Below are 20,861 nucleotides of genomic sequence, written 5' to 3'. Positions count from 1 at the left end.
AACTACCCTCATTTGAGTTTCATGTGTGATTTCATTGTCCTGCTGGAGTTACGAGAGCCACTGACCCTGCAGCAGTCAGCAGCCGGGATCCAAGGTCCCCAGGCAAAGCTTCTGGTCTCTGGGATTTCCTGCCGAGCTGGTGCTCCAGGGAAGCTCACCTAGCTTCCACCTCCCTCCTATGAATGGCTGAAGGAGCCAGAAGGGACACTGTTTTGGTCACTATAATGTTAGAGTTTAAAACATTTGATACTTAAATGCTATACTTTTTCTTTTTTTAAGAAGCTTCCACCTCCATCGCTTACTGTACTGCAATTCAGAAAAAGCTCAGAAGCCCTTTGTGGCAAGATCTTTTCATTCATAGCCACAGCAATCACCGCTCCACCTTTCCATGGAGTGTTCAAGTCCCTCAGGTTTTCTCTCTGTAGGACAAGGTTTGCCTCTCTCATATCTTCTTACAGATGATAAAATGCCTTTGCTACATGAAAATTTCAAAAGCTGGGTTAAAGTTCACGTTTAACATTGGGCCAATTCATCGGCTCACACTTGTTTTATTGTTGTCTTGGTCATATTGTCGTGTACGAAATAGGCTATTAACCTGTTGCTGACCATTACCTATGAGAAACATGATAGAGCAAATCTACCTGATCACCAGGACGGATTCCTTGGCCATAATCAAGAGCAAGAACCTGCTGCTTCAACAACAGAGCCCTGAGTTCTAGGTAATGTTTGAATTAGTTTCTGTATGTCTTGTCATTTAGTTCTCATGAGTCCCTCTGAGATTGGTCCTTCTTACCACCCTGTTCACAAATGAGGAATGGAGACAAAAAGAGGTTTGAAAACCCTGCCAGAGTCACATCCTAGCAGGTGGCAGAACCAGGATCCCAGGATGGCCAAGAGCTCTGCTTCCAACCTGCACTCTGGGCTGCAGCCAGTGTCAGCGACACTGCCCCACGTACCAAAACCTCAAAATCTCCCTGAGCCCTCAGCAAGGACGGTGCATTTCCTTCGGCCAAAGAGAGAGGTGTCACACATTAACCCTCAGTCTTCTCTGTAAAATGGGAATGGAGTCAATCCCTCTTGTCTCACTTGAGGGAGTATTTGCAGTAATGCTTTGAAATTTACAAAGCACTAGAAGAAACTGAACTGTTTCCCAAACACCCACATTACAAAGAAAAAGAAAAAGGAATCAATCAATGCTGTTCACAGATCCTGCTCTTCAGCTACTCAACGAAGGGAGAGCTTTTGCAAGGAATTTAAACTTAATCAGGTGTCCCTGGTAAAACTGTATCTGTGAGCAGTACTTTGAAGCCTCAGTCTTAGAACCTGCACATTAGAGCAAATCCGAAAGGTCGTCTAGTTAAAGTCTTCCCTCTTTCTGATGCCTGGCACGCCTCCGTAACAGTCTTGAACTGACAGCCCCTTCACCGCGAGTCTCAGGGACAGGGAGCTCGTGACTATCAAGGGAGATAACTGACCACTTCAGACAATTAGAAACTGCTTTTTTCATGCTACACTGTCTCACTTTTGGTTCTCCACCCTCACACCTTTGCCATTCTAGTAAAGAAAATAGAGAGAAAATTTCTCTTTTTGTAAGAATATCACAGCTTGCACAAGGAGAAGGGGATCGTATTTTGGCTCCCTCCATACCTCCTTCCCTAAGAACTGACTTCTGGCTTTAGAATGAGCCACTGAAGTGCTGAATGTAGTTCTGTCATAGCTCCTCAGGTGCCGAGAGGGGGCCATGTCCAACCCATGACATTGTGAGTCTCACGGATGGCCCTCAAAGTGCAGCCCAGTCATTGGCAGGGGCAGGCAATCAGTAGTCCAACGCCTCCTGCTCTCACGCACATTTTCTACAACACATCTGCATTCAAAGACCAAAAGGCATTTTCTTTATTTCCCAAAGAGCTTTCCATGAGGACCACAGGGAGAACCATAAACTAATAGACAGATGTGTCATGTTAAAAAGGGTGTCAATACTTTCCTCTAATCAGTACACAGTCCATATACTCCATCATGAAAAACTAATGAGTTTCTCAACCCCTCTCTTCAGATGTCACTGCAAAAGATCTATCGGAGGCATGTCATCTGTACTTAATGAAGGGACAAGCATCGTAATTAAGTTTTAAGCTATTTCTTCAGCATGAAGCTGCCACTAAGTGTGAAATGACTATAATTCATATTTTTAAGACCTTGAATTTATTAGCATCTATTTTCTATTCAAGGTTAGGGGTATGGGACTTGGTTGTTAAAGGATTCAAATTCCTCTGTGGTTCGTTATTGCAGAGTGATTGTGCCTGAGCTCAGAAGCCAGGCAAGGAAAATTGTCATTAGTGAGTCAGGTGGTCTTTTTGAAAAAAATCCCAAGACCTGAAAACTCACCTTCCTTTGTGCATAGGATACGGTGATGAAATGTATAATTGGGTGAAAGGGGACGTGGCATTCCCCTGTGAATTACCACGTGGAGAAAACAAATGGGAACTGAAGGCTAGAGGCCCCAAGTGAGGCACAGCTCTGCCGAAGGGTGCCTAGTGTACGCCCATGGGTGAAAAAGGAGCCTAAAGTCTTGAGACTGCTTGTAAAGAAAAGAGGGATAAATTATTCTCTTCTGAAAGTGACTTAGTATGGACAGAAACAAAAGACATGATTAATAAGTGCTTAGACAAAATTAGGGACTCCAGGAGACTTCAACAGCTCTTCTTTACTCCTTCCCCCCACCTCGACTTTGGGGAGGAATGTAATTTATAATGACCCGTCTAACTTAAACCCCTTGGTGGGCAACGGTAAATGTAGAAGACATTGAGCCAGTGAATCCAAAAGTGAAATGTGGGGGTTGTATGTGTTTGTAGCAGGCAGGCCACAGGGAGCTTAGGGACATGCCAAAAAGGATTTTCTTAGGAGGTAAAGTTCAAGCTGAGGGGTGAGAAACAAATAGGATTATCCAGAGAGAGAGTAGTGAAGACTGTTTCAAGAAAAGGGGCTACTAAGGCTCTAAGTCAAGGCTCTAAGACATTCTAGAGGAAACAAGTGAAAGAGAACGGTTGAAGCCTACTAATTGAGGAGAAAGGACTTTTGATTAAATAGCAGACTCCACATACAGGTCTACTCTGCTCCCCGCCAAAGATCTAATGCAATGACTAAGAGAACCACAAAAGGACTCAAACACACAAGGTTAAAGAAAAGGAGAAGTAGCAAGACTAGAAAAAAGGTGCTGACAAATCTTTGGAAATTAAAAAGAAAACAACGAAAAGTAACTTCATTAGCAGATGACAGAAAACTGAATGCTAAGAGCCTGTGGGTTTGGTGCAAATCAAGCCAAAAGCTAATTCAAACTGCAGAATCCTGGCCAGGTGCAGAAATGGGGGTCACCCGGCACCTAGGTGGTTGTGGGGTGTCTGGTGTGGCTGCAATCAGGAATCCTGGCTGAGGTTTTCATGGGAGATTGTCAGACCCCTAGACTGTTTCTCCACTGTACATACCAGGTGATCAGGCCACCCTCACTGGTATGAACTAATTGTTGTACCCCCACCCCAAGTCATATCTTGATGTCCTAATCAGCAATGTGATGGTATCAGGAAGTGGGTCTTTTGTAGGTGATTAGGTCACAAGGGTGGGGCCCTAATGAATGGGGTTAGTGCCCTTATTAAAGAGGCCCCCCCGAGAGTTCCCCTGTGCCTTCTAACATATCATATCAGGACACGATGAGAGGATGGCTATCTATGAACCAGGAGTGTGTTCTCCCCAGACACCAAATCTGCCAGTACCTCGGAGCTTCCAGAGTCCAGAACTGGGAGAAATAAATTTCTCTTGTTTATAAGCCACCCAATCTATGGTATTCTATTACAGCAGCCCCAAACAGACTAAGACACCCTATGGAAGACTTGAATTCTAGGCTCTGTGATAGGATAGCTGAGGATAGCGGTGCTACACTGAAAAAAGGGAATTAAGTGAAAACCTACATATTGAAGAGCGAGACCTCTTCGGTCCCACCTAAACATACTGACCGCAAAATTCATTTCAAACAAGAGAAAGGACCTAGAGATTCAGACATTTGGGGTCACCCACCTAAAAATTCCAGCCTGGAAACCCCCCTCCTCAACAAACCCCATTCATGTGAACAAAACTTTCCAAAAGATTCTTAGTGCTCAGCTCTCAAAAATGAATAGACATCCATGAATTTCCAACCATTTGAAAAAGTCCCGGTCAGAAAGCCGGAAACCTGAAAAATAATAACAACAACAACATGAACAGTAATAAAAATAGAGAACAGAAGAAACTTGCAAGTATCAAAAAGTAAAGAAAGGCTAGTACATCCATGAAATGAACACAGGGTGCTAGAGAAGGGAGCCACCATGGAAGAAAGAACGTTTGGACACTGAACCGTGAGAGAAGGAATTGAAAGTTTAATGGAAGGAATGGAAAGCAGAGAGAACAGAGGGAGAAGCAAAAATAAGAAAAGGGTGGGAGGAGTGGAAAGAGCAATGGGAAACCAGAGGCTGGGGCCGCCACCAGAACCAGACCACGCGCAGGTTTGGGGCGAGGGCTTTTGTTTTGAAATTTTATCTCCAGGTCAGTGGGAGCCCCTGAGGAAGAGCAGACAAGGGGATCGGGCCAGGTTATCTAGCGCTCTCTGAGGTCCGATGGTCTCGCTCTCCTTTATATTATATTCTCACAAATCATGGAAAATTCTAGATCAAGAGAAAAAAATGATATCCACTGGCTGATTTTTAAAAAATGGATCACTTCTAGTTCTCAACTTATTTCAGGTAAAAACCGTTGTCAGCTTGTTCCTCTAAACGCCCATTACTCTTTGTTGTGAAAAGGTTATAATTGGAATAAAACAAGGCTGACTTGGAGCCAGGACCGTGAAGGGTGTAATTAAGGAAGATTTCTGTCTATACACCCAGCAGGGCCATCTCACTGGGGGGAGGGAGATTTAAAAGCAATTGTGTGTTTTTCAAGAATAATACACCAATCTACATCACACATTTTACATAACAAATGGCAGCTGCTGACATTTTAATAAAGACACAAACAGTAATAAAGTTTCAGCGCCCTGTTTTGAGGCAGAAGGTAGCTCCAGCTCAAGAATTTCAACAAATACACACACTTCCCGTTCTGCTCTGAATGGATGAGAGCCTAACACTTGTTTCTGATGTCACACTTGTCTTGACAACATAAATAAAAGTGCAACATTATTACCACCCCCCATTATGGTTTTATCTTTTGAATGACTTTTTCTTTACATTTTAAACCCTTATGTTAAGAACTTAATCTAAAGGATATAATTTTAATTTTTAAATAAAAGCAACTTGCCTTAGATAACATCAATAATGTGTCGCATTGCCTCTTTCAAATTCAGATGAAAATGGGTTGGCCATTAAGGGCAATCGGGTGGCTCACCGCACATGGCTGGTGGCTGTACCCTTTATAGAAAGTACAGTAATGATTTTGAAGGAGGCTTGTGGAATGTTTTGATTATTAAGGCCTTTCCCCCAGTATCTTGCTGGTTTAAAAGATTGAAACTCCAGAGCCACTTTTGGGGAGTATGTTTAGAGCATCGGATGTAGACTACAGCTCTAATCCACGCTGGCTCAAGTCTTGAAGAGAAATGAACACGACTAATAGCAGGTGCCTGATGCTGGATGCTGGATGCCGGATGCCGGATGCTAGAAGTGCCTTTTCCTTTTGATCACACTCAGTGGTCCTTACAAGACACAGAGGGAAAGCAGCACAGCCTTTGAAGCTCGGCAAAGTCACGTAAGATGTTTTGTAACTGGCATCGTGTTGCGGATCGGCCAATTTAGAAACCATGCTCATCCAGGAAAGCAAATGGCATTTCTTTATTGTTCTTGCCTGACTTAATTTTTCTCTCAAACTTAGCTGTAGGGATTGTTGGGGAAAAATTAATGTATTCTATTCTGGTATGTTCCCTGTGATTGAAAAGTTTCAACTTTCTCATGAGGCCGAATCATCTCCACTTTTGTCTCCCTCGTTAGGGTATCATTGTGGATATGGGGACTTCTGTGACTTGGTGGTAGCAGGAGCAAAGAAAGGCCAGATTCTACAAATGTTGCTCTGGCTGGCATCAGGCGAGCAACCCATGCTCAAGTCCTCGGTGAGTGAGTTCTGGTGAGTTGTCTGTGCTCACTCAGCACCCATTGAGCCAGGTCTCAAAGGTGTTGGTGGACACTGAGGTCTGGGCATGTCTCCCACTCCATCCGCAAACTGGACTGTCTGCTGTGGAGCCCTCAGCCCCACTGTAGGGAACCTGCCCGGGAACCTGCATGTCTGCACCAGGCAGAGAATTTAAAAATTTCCCTCACAATTGTATTGTCCCATATACCATGTACCCCCATAGCCAAGCAGCTCAGCACACAGCTTCTCTCCCCCATTTGCACCTTGCTGCCTACATCTCTCTTTACATAGATGTGCATGCATGCATGCGTGTGTGTGTGTGTGTGTGTGTGTGTGTGTGTGTGTCTAATTTGTTTTTTATCGGACAGTTGATCCAATGTTTTTGGGACTGTGACTTAGGGAGAGAACAAGCAAGGGGAGGAGTATTACTAAGCCTCTAATTAATTGAACCCTGAGGCCCTGACAGACTGTTCTGGTCACTTAAACTTATAAATCACAGAGAGTCAATACATAGTTAATTGGCTATAGGCATTTTAAAATAAGATTGAAGAAAGCAAGTCATTTTTGTCAGCTTGTGGGAACCTTGTCTAATCTTTATTTCCCTACCATATACACAGACTTTAAATATCACACATCCCCTAAGGAGTTCAGATTTAGTTTCTATTAAAAAAAAATCCTACAGAATATTCAAGTGTATACCAAGAGTAATAGATTATCTTAGAATTCTTCAGCTTTATCATTAAAACCCTGGTAATATATGGAGAAAAATAAACAGTAACAAAGAAATGCCTTATTTATCCGGGGCTGTAGAATAGGTTTGATATTAGTGAGTCTTTCAGCCCTGAGTTATGTTATGTATTAATTTTTATAGCAATCCTTAAAGTCTTTCGTGACCGTATTCGAAATTGCCTTCACACAACCTATTAAAGAACACAATTGACATAAGGAAATTACAACCCCTCGTGTTAGTAAATAACACAGTGACATTCTTGGCTGCTACAGAAATATTTTGCGCTACTAGCCCCTATATCAAATGGCTCTAGAGAACCACATTTGATGAAGTCTGAAGCCTACTTCTTGGGTTTTATCTTTTCTTCTTGCAACTAAACTGTCATTTCCTTTGGACAGCTTACTTAAATCTCTTAGGGAGATTCTGTCATTCTCTCTTTCCTGTGACTTGGTTCCTACATCTATCCTAGCGCTTCTCATATTACCTTACATTTTGAGGTTCACTTCTGTCTTACTCTCCTTAACTATAAATTAGTGGAGTGCTCATTTATCTACATCCCAAATAGTCAGCATATGCCTTGACTCCTACTACACATAAAAACAAACAAACCACAACCCTTGGTAAACAGCTGCTGCTCTGACATTAAATGGAAAATCAGGTCACCGCCCTCGTGTGATTGTATGTAGCTTAAGAGCACAACAGCGCATTGGCTGAAGAATTCTTTTATAAAGATCTGTTGGTTTCTTGCTCCGCTGTGGTTACTTCCAAGCTTTTAATTATATTTAGAGGAACAGAACTGGCTCTGTATGTACAGTGGTCTACACAACTTTCTCTCTTTCTTTACCTGTGCCCTAGCATATGTCTGGAAAATAAGGTTTCACAATCTATTTCCTGTTCCCGTAGGAGCAGAATCCTACAAGGAAGCTTCACAGTTGAAAAGAATCCTTAGAAGAAGGGAGGCATTCAAAAGGAGCCTCTGTCCTTATAGAAAATACATATGCAGAACCAAATGGCCTATTTCCTGTCTCAGATCATGCACAGCCGGAGATCCGGGAGTTTTCCATGTGTCTTTATATAGACTCCAGGAAGCAAAGCCATGAACAAGAGAACATTAAAAATAGTCACATTCCAAAATCATGAATTCATTAAAATTGGTTTCTATTCAGAGTGAGTTGTGTTTTGTTTGTTTGTTTTTAATTTCAAAGGGTGGGTCTAGTGCCTGGTAGTTTTAGTACAGTCTTGAATCTAGAGGGACACGTCCTTGTTTCAGAAGAGCTCTGAATGGTCCACAAACACTGTCCCGTATGGGGGCTGGACGCAGACCTTGCTAACATTCATTATCTGTCTGAAGAGAAACAACCCTCTTTCGTGATTTTCAGCTCAACCCTGGATTATTTACAAACATTTTAGGCCAACACTGCCAACATGGTAACTACAGTAACTCTGAAAAGAATCGCAGTGAACCAAGACTCTGGCAGAAAGGAAGTCTGTTCCCTGAGAGTTGAGACCTTTTAGGAAGAAATGCCAGAGGCCTAAAACCTGCTTTTCATTAACAAATGAGCAAACAACAACAACAGCAAAAATAAGAGAACAAACAAAACCCCTCAGGAAGCCAAGGAAGCCAAGGCAGGGGTTTGAGGAAACAAAAGTCACCGCAACAGAGAAGGTGTCTAAAGCAGATGCTACTTTCTCACTTTGGATTGGTTGGGCTAAGTGAGGGGCATACTGGATGTTTAAGTTTCGCTTGCTTATTTTAGAGAAGTCTATGTATAAACAAGCTGTGGTCTTTCAGCTCAATTTATTTCCCATTAACAAGAAAGACCAAGAAAATCTGGATATAGAATATTATTTTTTAAAACTCTCATTAAGATTTTAGAGGATTAAAGACGGCGGCGGACTGAGTGGAAGCTTCACTGACACTCTTCCAGGACCAAACTGGAATTACAACTAAAATATAGAAAAACCATCCTGAATAATCAATTGCAACCGAAGACGAGCTGAAAAGCACTCTCATAACCAAGGAGGAAGAGTGGAGATGACATAGAGACTGGTAGGAAGTGCGGAGGCACAGGAGGGCTGGCAGGGCTCCCACAGGCAGCAGCTGAAGGTGTGGAGGGAGATCTCAGCTGTGGGGGGTTCCCACTGAGGACTCTGGGCCTAAACCCCAGGCTGGGCTTCCCAGTTCAGAGCACCAAAACTGGGAAGGTACCCACATAACATCTGGCTGTGAAAAGCAGCCGGGTTTCTGTCTGCCAGGGAGAGATTGTTGGAAATGCAGGCAGTCTCTTAAAGAGCCAACGCACAGTTTCGTGTGCAGCCACTCACCGTGGGCTCCAGCAGGGGGAACGCAGAGTGGACTGGAGCTGTGTGAGGAGAATCTAGGGTAGTGGGCTCTGGAAATAGAGGTCATAGGGCACCCCTCTGGACTCCTGTGCTGAGTCGTTCCCCCTACTGTGGGGGACATCTTTCTCAGGCAGACAATTTGCTGCTTTTGCCTTAGGGGGAAGCAATTGCTCCACCCTGCTGGAAAAAAATCTCACCCACCCAGAGAAGTTTCTACAGCCTGAGGCTTAAGAGACTGATACCAACCAACCTCCCCACCCTGTGGAGCTTCTACAGCCTGAGGCTCAGTAAGAGAATTAGATTAATCAGCCTGCAGGCAGAGGCAGACCTCAGGATGCTTTGAGTCTTTGCCTGATCTGCTTCTGGACCCCGGTCTTGGAGAAGCAGACTTTGGTGTGCATCTTGGTCCCGTTCAAATGCACCCAGCCCCAGCAGAGGAGACCTCAAGTCAAGGGTTGTTGATAGCTCCAAACAGGGTACTCAAGGCCAGTCACAAACTGTGTCAGACACTGGCTTGCACTAGAGACCCTCCAAAAAGACTGAGAGTCCTAGCAGATCTACCTAATACATAGAAACAAACCCAAACAAGCAGCCAAAATGGGGAGACAAAAAAACAAGCCCCAAATGAAAGAACAAGAGAAGTTTCTAGAAAAAGAGCTAAATGAAATGGCGATAAGCAATCTCTCAGATATAGAGTTCAGAATACTGATTATAAGGATGCTCAACAGCATGACAAAAGATAGGAAACTATGAAGGAAATAAAGAATGGCATAGCAGAAATAAAGAATACACTGGAAGGAATAAACAGCAGATTAGAGGAAGCTGAGGGTTGGATCAGCGAATTACAGGACAAGGTAGAAAAAAATCACTCAAACAGAGATCCAAAAGGAAAAAAAGAATTAAAAAACAGGAGTACAGTTTAAGAGAGCTGTGGGACAGCATGAAATGTAACAATATTCGTATTATAGGAGTACGAGAAGAGGTCAAAAGCAAGCAAGGGTTAAAGAACCTGTTTGAAGAAATAATGTCAGAAAACTTCCTTAACCTAGTGAAGGAAAGTCACACAATTTCAGGAAGCACAGAGAGTCCCAAACAAGAAGAACCTAAAGAGGCCCACACCCAGATACATCATAATTAAAATGCCAATAATTCAAGACAAGGAGAGACTATTAAAGGCAGCTAGAGAAAAGCAACCTGTTACCTACAAAGGAGCCCCCATAAGGCTGTCAGCTGATTTCTCATTAGAAACTCTACAAGCCAGAAGGGAATGGCATGAAGTATTCAAGGTAATGCAAAACAAGGATCTGAAACCAAGACTACTCGATCCAGCGTGGCTATAATTCAAGATAGATGGTGAAATAAAGAGCTTCCCAGACCAAAAAAAAAAAAAAAAAAAGGCTAAAGGGGTTTATCAATACAAAACCAGCATTACAAGAAATGTTAAAGGAACTGCTGTAATTACAAGTAGAAATAGAGAGAAAGAGAAACACAGGCATAAAGAATTAAAATGGCAATAGATAAGTATCTATCAATAATAACCTTAAATGTAAATGGAGTAAATACTCCAATAAAAAGATATAGGGTGGCTGAATGGATGAGAAACATGACCCAAATATATGCTGTCTACAAGAGACCCACCTCAGAACAAAAGACTCACAGGATGAGAGTGAAGGAATGAAAAAAATTTTCCATGCAAATAGAAATGGAAAAAAAAAAAAAAAAGCTGGGTAGCAACACTCCTATTGGATAAAATAGACTTCAAAATGAAAACCATAACGAGAGACAAGAAAGGTCACTACGTAATACTAAAGGGATAGATCCAACAAGAGGATATAACCCTGATAAACATATATGCACCCAATATAGGAATGCCTAAGTTCATAAAAAAACTTCTAGAGGACTTTAAGGGAGAGATCAATAGCATGACAGTCATACTAGGGGACTTTTAATACCCCACTGATTTCACTGGATAGATCTTCAAGACAAAAACTCAACAAGGAAACAGTGACCCTAAATGACACACTAGATCAGATGGATTTCATTGACATTTACAGAACATTCTACCCCAAAGCTGCAGAATATACATTCTTCTCAAGTGCACATTAGTATATGAGTGGATAAAAGAGTTATGGTACATTAACACCATGGAATACTATGCAGCTGTAAAAAAGGATCACTTATCCTTTGGGACAGCATGGAGGGAACTGGAGAGTATTATGCTTAGTGAAATAAGCCAGTCAGTGAAAGACAAGTACTACATGATCTCACTCATATGTGGAATGTAATAAACAAAATAAAATGATGAACAAAATAGATCCAGAGACATAGAAGCATGTAACAGACTGAGGGATCTCAGAGGGAAGGTGGGGTGGGCATATAGGTGGAGAGAAATTAATCAAAGAACTTATATGTCTATAAGCATAACCCATGGACATAGACATTGGTATGGGGAAGGCCTGGGAGTGGGGTGAATGCGGGGTAGAGGGGATCAATGGGGGAATAAAGGGCACATCTGTAATGCTTTCAACAATAAAGATACATTTTAAAAAACCTCATTAAAAACATTGCAATTTAACTGCATTGGGGACTTTAAAGATCCATTAATTCACATCTCAACAAACGATTTTTCTGTTAATCTTTTTTTTTTTTTTAATTCTCACCCAAGGACATGTTTTTATTAATTTTTAGAGAGAGGAAGAGAGAGGGAGAGAAACATCAATGCGAGAGAGAAACATTGATCTGTTGCCTCCTGTATGTGCCCCTACTGAGGATCGAACCCACAACCTAGGTATGTGTCCTGACCAGGAATTGAACCATAACATTTTGGTGTATGGGACAATGCTCCAACCGATTTCACTACCCAGCCAAGGCAATCTCCTTTTTTATATTTTTTAATCCATAAGACATTGAGGTAATTGCATCCTTTTAAACAAATCTTATATAAAATAAGATCTTATAGGACTACAATGTTAATTTCTTAGTTTTGATCAATATGTCATAGATGTGTAAGATGTTAACATTAGAGGATAGCAGTTGAAAGGTGCAGGGGAATAATCTGTATGAATTTTGCAACTCTTCTTCAAATCTAAATTATTATTATTTTTTAAAAAGGTAAAATACTATAAAGGGATTAGCTATTTGGAGGTAGAAGTGACCTGGCATTTTACAGAGAGCAGGACTCTAGGATTAGCTCAAGGCCACATGGTGGGTTTGCAGTAGGTCCCTGAGTCACAGCTCAGTGCTCTTTCCCTTCCATCCTGCTGCCTCTAAGGAGTGACAGCTTCTGCTTCACCTGGACAGTTCACTCAGCACTACCTGCTGGTCCAAGTCCAGGGACCTCCCTTCAATGGCTCCACTTTCCTAAGCCCAGAAGACACACTAGCATGAATGTGCTGGGTCAGTAAAACTGATCCAACTGCAGAGCCAGAGGCCAGAAGGCTCAGTCTCCAAGTTCATTACCTGTTTACTCAATAGCTAAGGTCAATTCCAATCAATAGCACAGAGTATAACACGGCAGCCTTAGATGACAAATGTGCAACATTCACAGATGCACTGATTTGGACAAATCCATCAACCAGGTTTCATTATCTTTTCGATTGGTCAGAGGTTGTCCCACCAAAGGCCAGTAAGAAAAAATTTCAGGACGAAAGGGCTAAGTGACCACAGTCTAACCTCCCGACTCAGTTCAGGTTAGCAAGCATCCCCGGGTCTTGAACAGGTGATGTGTTCTCCACTTACTGGCAACGGGTTTCTGTTTAAGGAAATACAAGCTCCCACCTGGCCGTTGCTGCTTTCAGAAAACATTGCGAAAGACCAGATATGACGGTGCAATACAAATGCATTTGCTCATGGCTGATGCCTTTATGAAACAGTTACTCCATGCTAGTTACAATGCTTTATGACTGGTTTCAGTTAAAAGAACTATGAGAAATGGAGACGGCCAGCATTCACCGAACCCTCCATGGCCACAAGTATACAGTAAAAATTAAAGTTATATTTGTATAATCATACCATGTTTTGTAAGTTCTTTTGGGGGGGGGGCTGGGGATGGTCCTTTGGGGCAGGAGTAATTTGTAGGCCGTATCTCTATCTCTGTTCGTCTATCCACCTATCTGTCTGCCTGTCTATTGCTTTTTGTTTTCCATAGTTGGTGGAAAGCACACAGCACCTCAGAGTCCTTTTCTGTTAAAGGCAGTCCATGTATAGATACCTGAAGATTAACACCAACCAGTACATGGAACACCCACAGAGGTGCTCTTACACCATATTATTCCAGGTAATGGGAAGCTTGTTACACAGGGAAAAAATCTCTATTGCATTTAGAGTTCAGCTTCTTTTAGACACCAGTTTTCTTTGGACTGATCAGCACCAATTACTGACTGGTTCTCTCACCCAATAGGTTTTTGGTACCACGAAGCACAGTAAGAAACAGACATGTAACAACATAAATCCCAAAGCTCACAGTGACAAGGTGGTCAACCTCTTCCTCCAAACCCTCAATTGTAGGTCCTTAGAGAAAATTTTCTCTTATCTTCACGTCCTTTCTAACCGCTTCCAGTTTACATATTCATGTTGTGACGCCGTTACATTATAAGGATTCGAAATGGGTCATTCGCCCGTTGCACAGAGAAAGCAAACAGACACTAATCGATTAAGGCAAAGTCAGAAGTTTACCTTAGTTCCTTGAAGGGGTCTGCCCTGACATTAGGTGTCTCTATAGATTTAGGGAACACTGTGCCCTCTGCTCCTGCAAACAAAAGAGAAAAGCAAACAGAGGTTGGAGACTGTTGGATGTGTCACCTGGGGGCACAATCAGCTAAATGCAGTGAATCCTTTACACAACTCGATACACACAGATTTTTTGCCACTGGCTTTAGGGCTCCATAATAGGAGAGCGTTGGATCAACTCATGCAAACGGCCTTTGAAAAAAACAAGGAACTTCTTTTGAAAGTGTTCCTGCTGAGATCAGAGTGAGGCCATGAGGCAAATTCCATGTTGGCTTTAAAAAAAAAAAAAGATGCCTAGAAATGGCACAGTCTGACTCTGGTCTCTCATAAACTATTCATAGTCACCCAAGTGGAAATGTTTGGAAAAACAGCAGCTGAAGCCCTGGGATTGCAGTCAGGGCACAGATCACATAACACGCAGCCTCCAAGCAGTGGCAGAAATGCTAGATGGCAGAAGACACCGTAAGACCATAAGAGAGGTGCCTAATGACAATTCAGCAGAAGTTTTTCAGTAAATAAGTTCTACGCCATTATCTTGAAAAGTCAAACACAACACTACGAGAGATCATTTGAAGTTCAGCGCTTTTACACTTTGAGTATTAACACTGATCCCCAACCCAGTCTAGACATTTAGCTGTTGACTTTGCTCTAAGCTTTTATCTTCACAACTTGCCAACGCCAGCTGAACCTTTCTAGCCATAAAGATTGCGATCATCTGATTTGTATGCTCCCACAGTGTTTTCAGATCGCTTAAGCCTCAGTTTATCACGGACTGGATATTAGTGTTTCAATTAAACTTAGCTAGGCAATATCCTGTACTTTGAGGTAAAGGTGTTTATTTTTATACATTTGGTATAGTTCTTCGATGCTGTAAGAAGGGGCAGAATAGTATCTTGCATTTACGTGTGAATTTCTAGAATTCTCTTGCAATTGTTACAATATCTAAAGATCCTCCCTTAACCACTGTTACCGCAAACCCACATTTATCCTGGCATACTGACTGCAAACCCACATTTATCCTGGCATACTGATGAGTCTAGGAGGGTGAATTGGTTTCTTTACTTTCGTAGCAACTGTAGAAATATTTAATCTTTCTGATATGAGTAAAGGACTATTGCAAGTAAAATCAGAAAATAAAACCTTGACTTAACATTATATGGAGTCATTAAAAGAATATCCTGATGAGCAATAACTATTATTCTAAGCGAACATTCTGCGTGACTACTACATGCCAGGCGGTATAATAAATATTTCATATATAGTAGCTCATTTATTCCCTGCAATAACCCCATAAAATTGACAGTTGCAGAGGCACAGAGACATTTAGTGTGAGGACATCTGAGCTCTTTCTCTGCCTGTAGACACTTTTATTTTCCAAGACCCACAAACCACATCATTTCAAATATATCAGAATGTACCCATAATCACATTAAAATACAACTTGACATAAATTTTCTAAGAATGCTCATTGTTTTATTATGCACATATTGTTTATTTTGCTCTTGTGATTTAAACTTTTGTATTCCTTATAACTGTGATGGTTACTCTTATGTGTCTACTTGACTGGACCACAGGGTGCCCACGTATTTGGCTGAGCATTATTTCTGGTCTCCAGATGTGATCAGCATTTGAAATGCTGGACCCAGTCAGGCAGTTGCCCCCCCCCCACACACAATGTGAGCGGCACCATCCAACTTGATGCAGGATTGAGTAGAATAAAAAAGTGGAGGAAGGAAGAATTCAGCTCTTGCTGCCTGACTGCTCGAGCTGCGACATCAATCTTCTGTTCTCGCTGCCCCCGGTTCTCCGGCGTCAGACCTGGGCTGGAATCCCCATCACCGGCTCCCCTGGCTCTCAGGCATTTGGACTCAGACTTCACTCTGCCACCCGCCTTTCTAGGTCTCCACCTTACAGGCAGCAGACGGTGGGACTTCTCAGCCTCCACAATTGTGTGAGCCAATTTCCTATACAAAATCTCTTCCTATATAGAGATCTTATTGGTCCTGTTTCCCTGGAGAACCCCAACAGATACGATTACTGAGTAAGAATGGGCTGGATTGTAGATTATAATGTAGCTTCTGTTACACTGAGGTTTGCAGAGTATAGACTCCCCATCGCCCACGTTTCCGTGATCTTTGAACCACACCCAGGCCGAAGGCACTGGGGAGGCTGCCTAGTGAAGGAACAGGCCTGCAGAAGGCACAGGACAGTGAGTGACACACTGGGATGGGGATGGCTCTAGTCTGCCTGAAACCCAAGAGCATGCCCGTAGCCACTTCTCAGTACCAATTCCAACCTGTTATTGAACAACTGCACCTGTTACTACAGCAGTGAGCAGGGACTGTCCCTTGACATTCTTAGCAATACTTCGTTCTTAGCCATTGTAACCCTATTTTTAAAAAGTTTAATTAAAAGGAACATTATATATCTCACTAAGGCAAGGGTGGTTATCTCTGTTTATTTACACTGTCTACGCTCTTTAGTCCCAACTCAAACCTGCCCTTCCTCCACCAAGAATTCTACGAACATGTCACTATAAGAGCATCACCCCTTTCAAAGCAGCCGTGATTGCCTGACTTTCCCATATGGAATTAGCACTGTCCATGGACAACCTTTGTCATTTGAATGGTTACTATATTGCTGTCAAGTGTAACGTTTCGCCCATTCCTCACGCCCACTCCTATGGATTCATAAGGCCTCTGAAGCCAAAGGATACTTATTTTGCAACTTTTGACTCTGCCAAATATAAGCACGTCGTAGACCATATATTACATTTATTCTGACCAATTATCCAAAAATGAGGGATGACATTTTCTTATGTAAAATGAAACCTCAAAAGCCTGGGGCATTTTCTTTATCACATCCAGACCTGTGCTATGCCGGTTTCTTCATTCGTCAGATCTAATGACAAAACCTCATCTGTGACCTTGCTTCTCACAGCTGCTTGTACCAAGCTCCAGAAGGAACCACTCTACAGCAGCTGGCAGCCCTTAGCTCGGCCACCCTTCTAAAGTGACTCCAAGAGGGGGGCCCTTAGCTCTGCCACCCTTCTAAAGCAATTCCAAGGGTGGGGGGCAGTTACAATAAAGCAATCCAGCACATTATGGGTGCTCACTCCATGTCTCTGGAAAGAATATGGTCTCCTCTGCACACCTGAGCTTGGGTCCTCCGCTTTCTGAGATCCCATCGGCTGTGTTCCTGGCTAGGAGTGTGTCTTGTTCTCTGTCACACCCCCATTGTCTAGCACAGGGAAGGCACTCAGCAAATATCTGTAAAATGACTACACAATTCATTTGGCACTGAGCACACACTACCTGGGATTTTTATTTACTTTGCAGACATTTATTTAATTTCTTCAAATAGACTGTAAGCTCTGTGTGGCCAGGAACAAGGTCAATATAGAGTATAGTCAGATTTGACTTCAGGGTCCCAAGGCTTCTACTGGGCTCATTTCCAAGTGTTACTGCCATTTCTATGGGAGTAAATTATTGTTATAAAATTCCTCATGCATTACATTTTAAATAAATGTCCACAATTACAAGCTAACATGTTTTAGCTGCACCTTTAACATAAAAGAGCACGCTAATAAAGGGATGCTTTGTGGCTAACTACATGGATGTCTACAGTAGGATGGCACCAAGAGGTGTGTGATCTCTTTCTTAGACCCAGGAACCTGTTCATAACAAGAGGACTGGGCCTAAAAACATGTGGGGACATGGTCACATGGCCAGTGAGCGCCACAGCTGAGATTCACATCTTACTAAAGAGCCCACTTTTAGCCACTGAATCTTAGTGTCTTGTTTTCTCAATCCCAGGCCACTGTGGCGCTTGCTAAATGGCAAACCAGAAAAACTCAGAGAGACCGGGTTCTGATAGGTAGAGAAGGTGGGTGATCGACAGGCTCTGGATATGAAATGAAAATGAAGGGTGGGGTGCTCATGCTCACTTAGTGCCTATCCTCCAACCAGATGCCCTTTGATTTTGTTTTTGCTGGACTTTGGCCATAGGGGACCACATGTCCCGTACATACTGGAGTACAGACTCTTGGATATGACTTCCCAGGAAAAGGTATCAAAATCTCTCATTAGCCCAGTGATCTTCACCATGAAACTCAATCTCGCCGATGCTCAGTTTTCTGCTCTAAAACGAGGGATGTTGATAGTGCCCTCATCTCTAGGGGTCTTGAATGAGATCTCTGGCACATAGCAGTCAGATGATGATAGTGAATAAAATACTACTACTAGTACCAAAAATGTTTATGACCCTAATGCTTCCTTCTCTTTCCAGGTCCTCTATGATTCTTTAAAAAATAATATTTTTAAAGCACCTATAATGAAGTAGAAGCTATTGAAAGTGTTTTTATTTGATCATTAGAATAACCCTATGAGATAGGGCCTATTAATATCTGTTATTCTGATTGTGAAATCTGAGGCTCAGAGCAGTTAGGAAATTTTTGTGTGGTCACACAGCAAAGAGGGAGAGCCAGGACTTGAACTCTAATATTTCAGCTCTGGAATGGATGCCCTTGACCACAAACCACACTGTCTTTTTCAGCAGATAAAGTCACTCTCTACTTGCTCAACTTTCTGTGAGATATGGGCAAATATCAATGTTTATACCCTCAAGTAATATTTGCTACATCCCCCATCACGCCTCTTCTAAAAGCAGATCCCAGGTACAATAAGATGAGCTATTAATACTTATCAAAAAGACAATTTCTTTCAAGTGTTATCATTTTTCTGGTTTTCACACCATTTTTTTTCACTTTCCAAGAAGCTGAAGATTGAACAAGCATCCATCAGCATCAACTCCCCCATCCCACCCTCTGTCCATTCTTGGATAATAAATTATTCTCAATTTTATTATTTCAAAAAGTTTTCTATTAAAGCCATACCTACTGGTTCCTTCTTTTGACACAATATAATTTACTAGCAATAAATGTTCATAAACAGTTTGAGTGAAAAATCCATAAAGCCATTTCAGCTTTATTTTAAGTTCCATTTAATGTCCCTCAAAAATGATTTCATCAATGTGTTTCCATTAGCTAGTTCTCTGCCCAATAACTTAATTCCACGCAATCAATCAGGAACCTATAAAGCCTGTGACAGGATCTATCTAAAGTGTTTTGAATCACCAAAAGGATCAGCTCCATGGCTCTGTTTCCCCTAGTAGCACAGGTAGGGGGTAAACTCTTTAAAAAAAAACCACAAAACTCAAATGCATTTTGTTGCCATAGTAACAAAAAGCCAGCTTCTCCTCTCGGGAAAGTGCACTCAAGTTTGAAGCTCAGTTTGGTCATGCTTTCCCCTCCAAGTGTCCTGGATGTCCAGAGACTTGAAATCTAGTTCTTTCTATGTTGCTAGGCAAGTCAGATAACCTCTCTGGCCCTTGATTTTCCTCATTTCCTATTAAAAATGAGGGTTGGCATGAGAAGTATCAGAGCTAAACTGGTTTCTCCCCAAATCTAAGATTTTTTTTAAAAAAAATATCTTTATTGATTTCAGAGAGAGGAAAGGAGAGGGAGAGAGAGAGATGGAAACATCAATGATGAGAGAGTCATTGATCGGCTGCCTCCCGCACGCCCCCGACTGGGGATCGAGCCCGCAACCCGGGCATGTGCCCTGACCGGGAATCGAACCCTGATCTCCTGGATCCTAGGTGGACACTCAACCGCTGAGCCACGCCCAGCCGGGCCTCCCCAAATCTAAAATGTTATAATGTAACCACCTAATCAAAACAGATGATTGTCTTTAGCCATCTCCATTCCTTACCAGGAAAACAGAGCAACCCCGGGATATCAAAGGCAATTGCTAAAAATGTCCCCAGTGTTTAAGGAAGAAACAAGTAAATGCAAACAGATTTTTTTCCACTTTGAACTGCATTTAATTGGTGGAAAAAAATCACCAGAAAATAAACCTCCTAAGAGATGAAATGGTAGAAAGCAAAATCCATTGTAGATGAAACTAACTATAAAAACAACTACAAAACTTGTTCATAACTCTTTAAAACTCCAAAAATTGACCCGAGGAAATTCAATTTTATAAAAAATAGTAAATGCTAAAGTGCATGACCTTGTATGTTAAAAATAGCCATGAACTAAATACTGAAAGAAAAATTTACATCTGCAGAATTTGGTACAGGAAAATCGGACTTGAGAGAAATTGGACACAAAAGAAAAAATTGTAATGATAGGTTATAATCAGTAAAACTGGAGACAGAAAAATTCATGATGAATCAAACCTTTGCTGTACATGTAGAAAAACTGATTTTACCGACAATAATTTTAAGAAAAACTTCTAAAAAGTTCAGAAATGGTTTCAAGTGTACTGTTTAGAAAATTGATTAAGGAATTAAACTAGCTTAATGAAGCTTGCTTTGGTAAATTCTTTCTTGATGTGTTTTCATTAATATTGGCATAATTATGATTAATGCTTTTGTATTAACCAACACAGACTAAAAATCATCTTTGGGTTTAAATAGTGGGGCCAAAATATCCAACAGGTTTAAAATGCAGAGTTAAAAAAGCTGATGACCAACGTTTGAAGTCAAAATGTATTAACTTTTCTAATTCATGTTGCTTGGGCAGATATAACCTGAATGACAAGCCTTAATAACAACCATATTTTACTTGATAAGATAAGAATATATTTCTATACCAATATTAAATTAAAAATAGAGAAAATATGTCAATCTAAAAAATGGTGATAAGAAAATGGGAGAAGGAATGATTTGATTTCCTGAAATATCAGAGAACTAAGGAACCAAAAACCTGATTTTTAGTGCTGATTTTGCGTAAACTCATTATGTGACTTTTGGAAATTTCTCCTCTAGTCTCATTTCTCCACTTATTATACAAAGTGGGGGTGGGGACTAGATACTCTGTAAGGCCTCCAGCCCTGCTCTTTTACAATATTCCAAATGA

General features: G+C 41.6%; 1 protein-coding gene across 5 annotated transcripts in view; it reads right to left on the bottom strand.

The window, feature by feature from the left end:
- The window catches only part of SGCD (sarcoglycan delta), a 515,133-nt gene that overhangs the window by 108,822 nt on the left and 385,450 nt on the right, over positions 1-20,861 (bottom strand). For all 5 annotated transcript variants that reach the window (XM_081136937.1, XM_081136939.1, XM_081136935.1 and 2 more), the window contains exon 6: positions 13,886-13,958. In XM_081136937.1, coding sequence (XP_080993063.1) covers positions 13,886-13,958 — 73 coding nt within the window. The remainder of the gene's footprint in view (positions 1-13,885; positions 13,959-20,861) is intronic.

The sequence above is a fragment of the Miniopterus schreibersii genome (assembly GCF_964146895.1).
Source record: "Miniopterus schreibersii genome assembly, chromosome: 4".
Lineage (NCBI taxonomy): Eukaryota > Metazoa > Chordata > Mammalia > Chiroptera > Miniopteridae > Miniopterus > Miniopterus schreibersii.
This window is presented reverse-complemented; position numbering and strand designations above follow the sequence as displayed.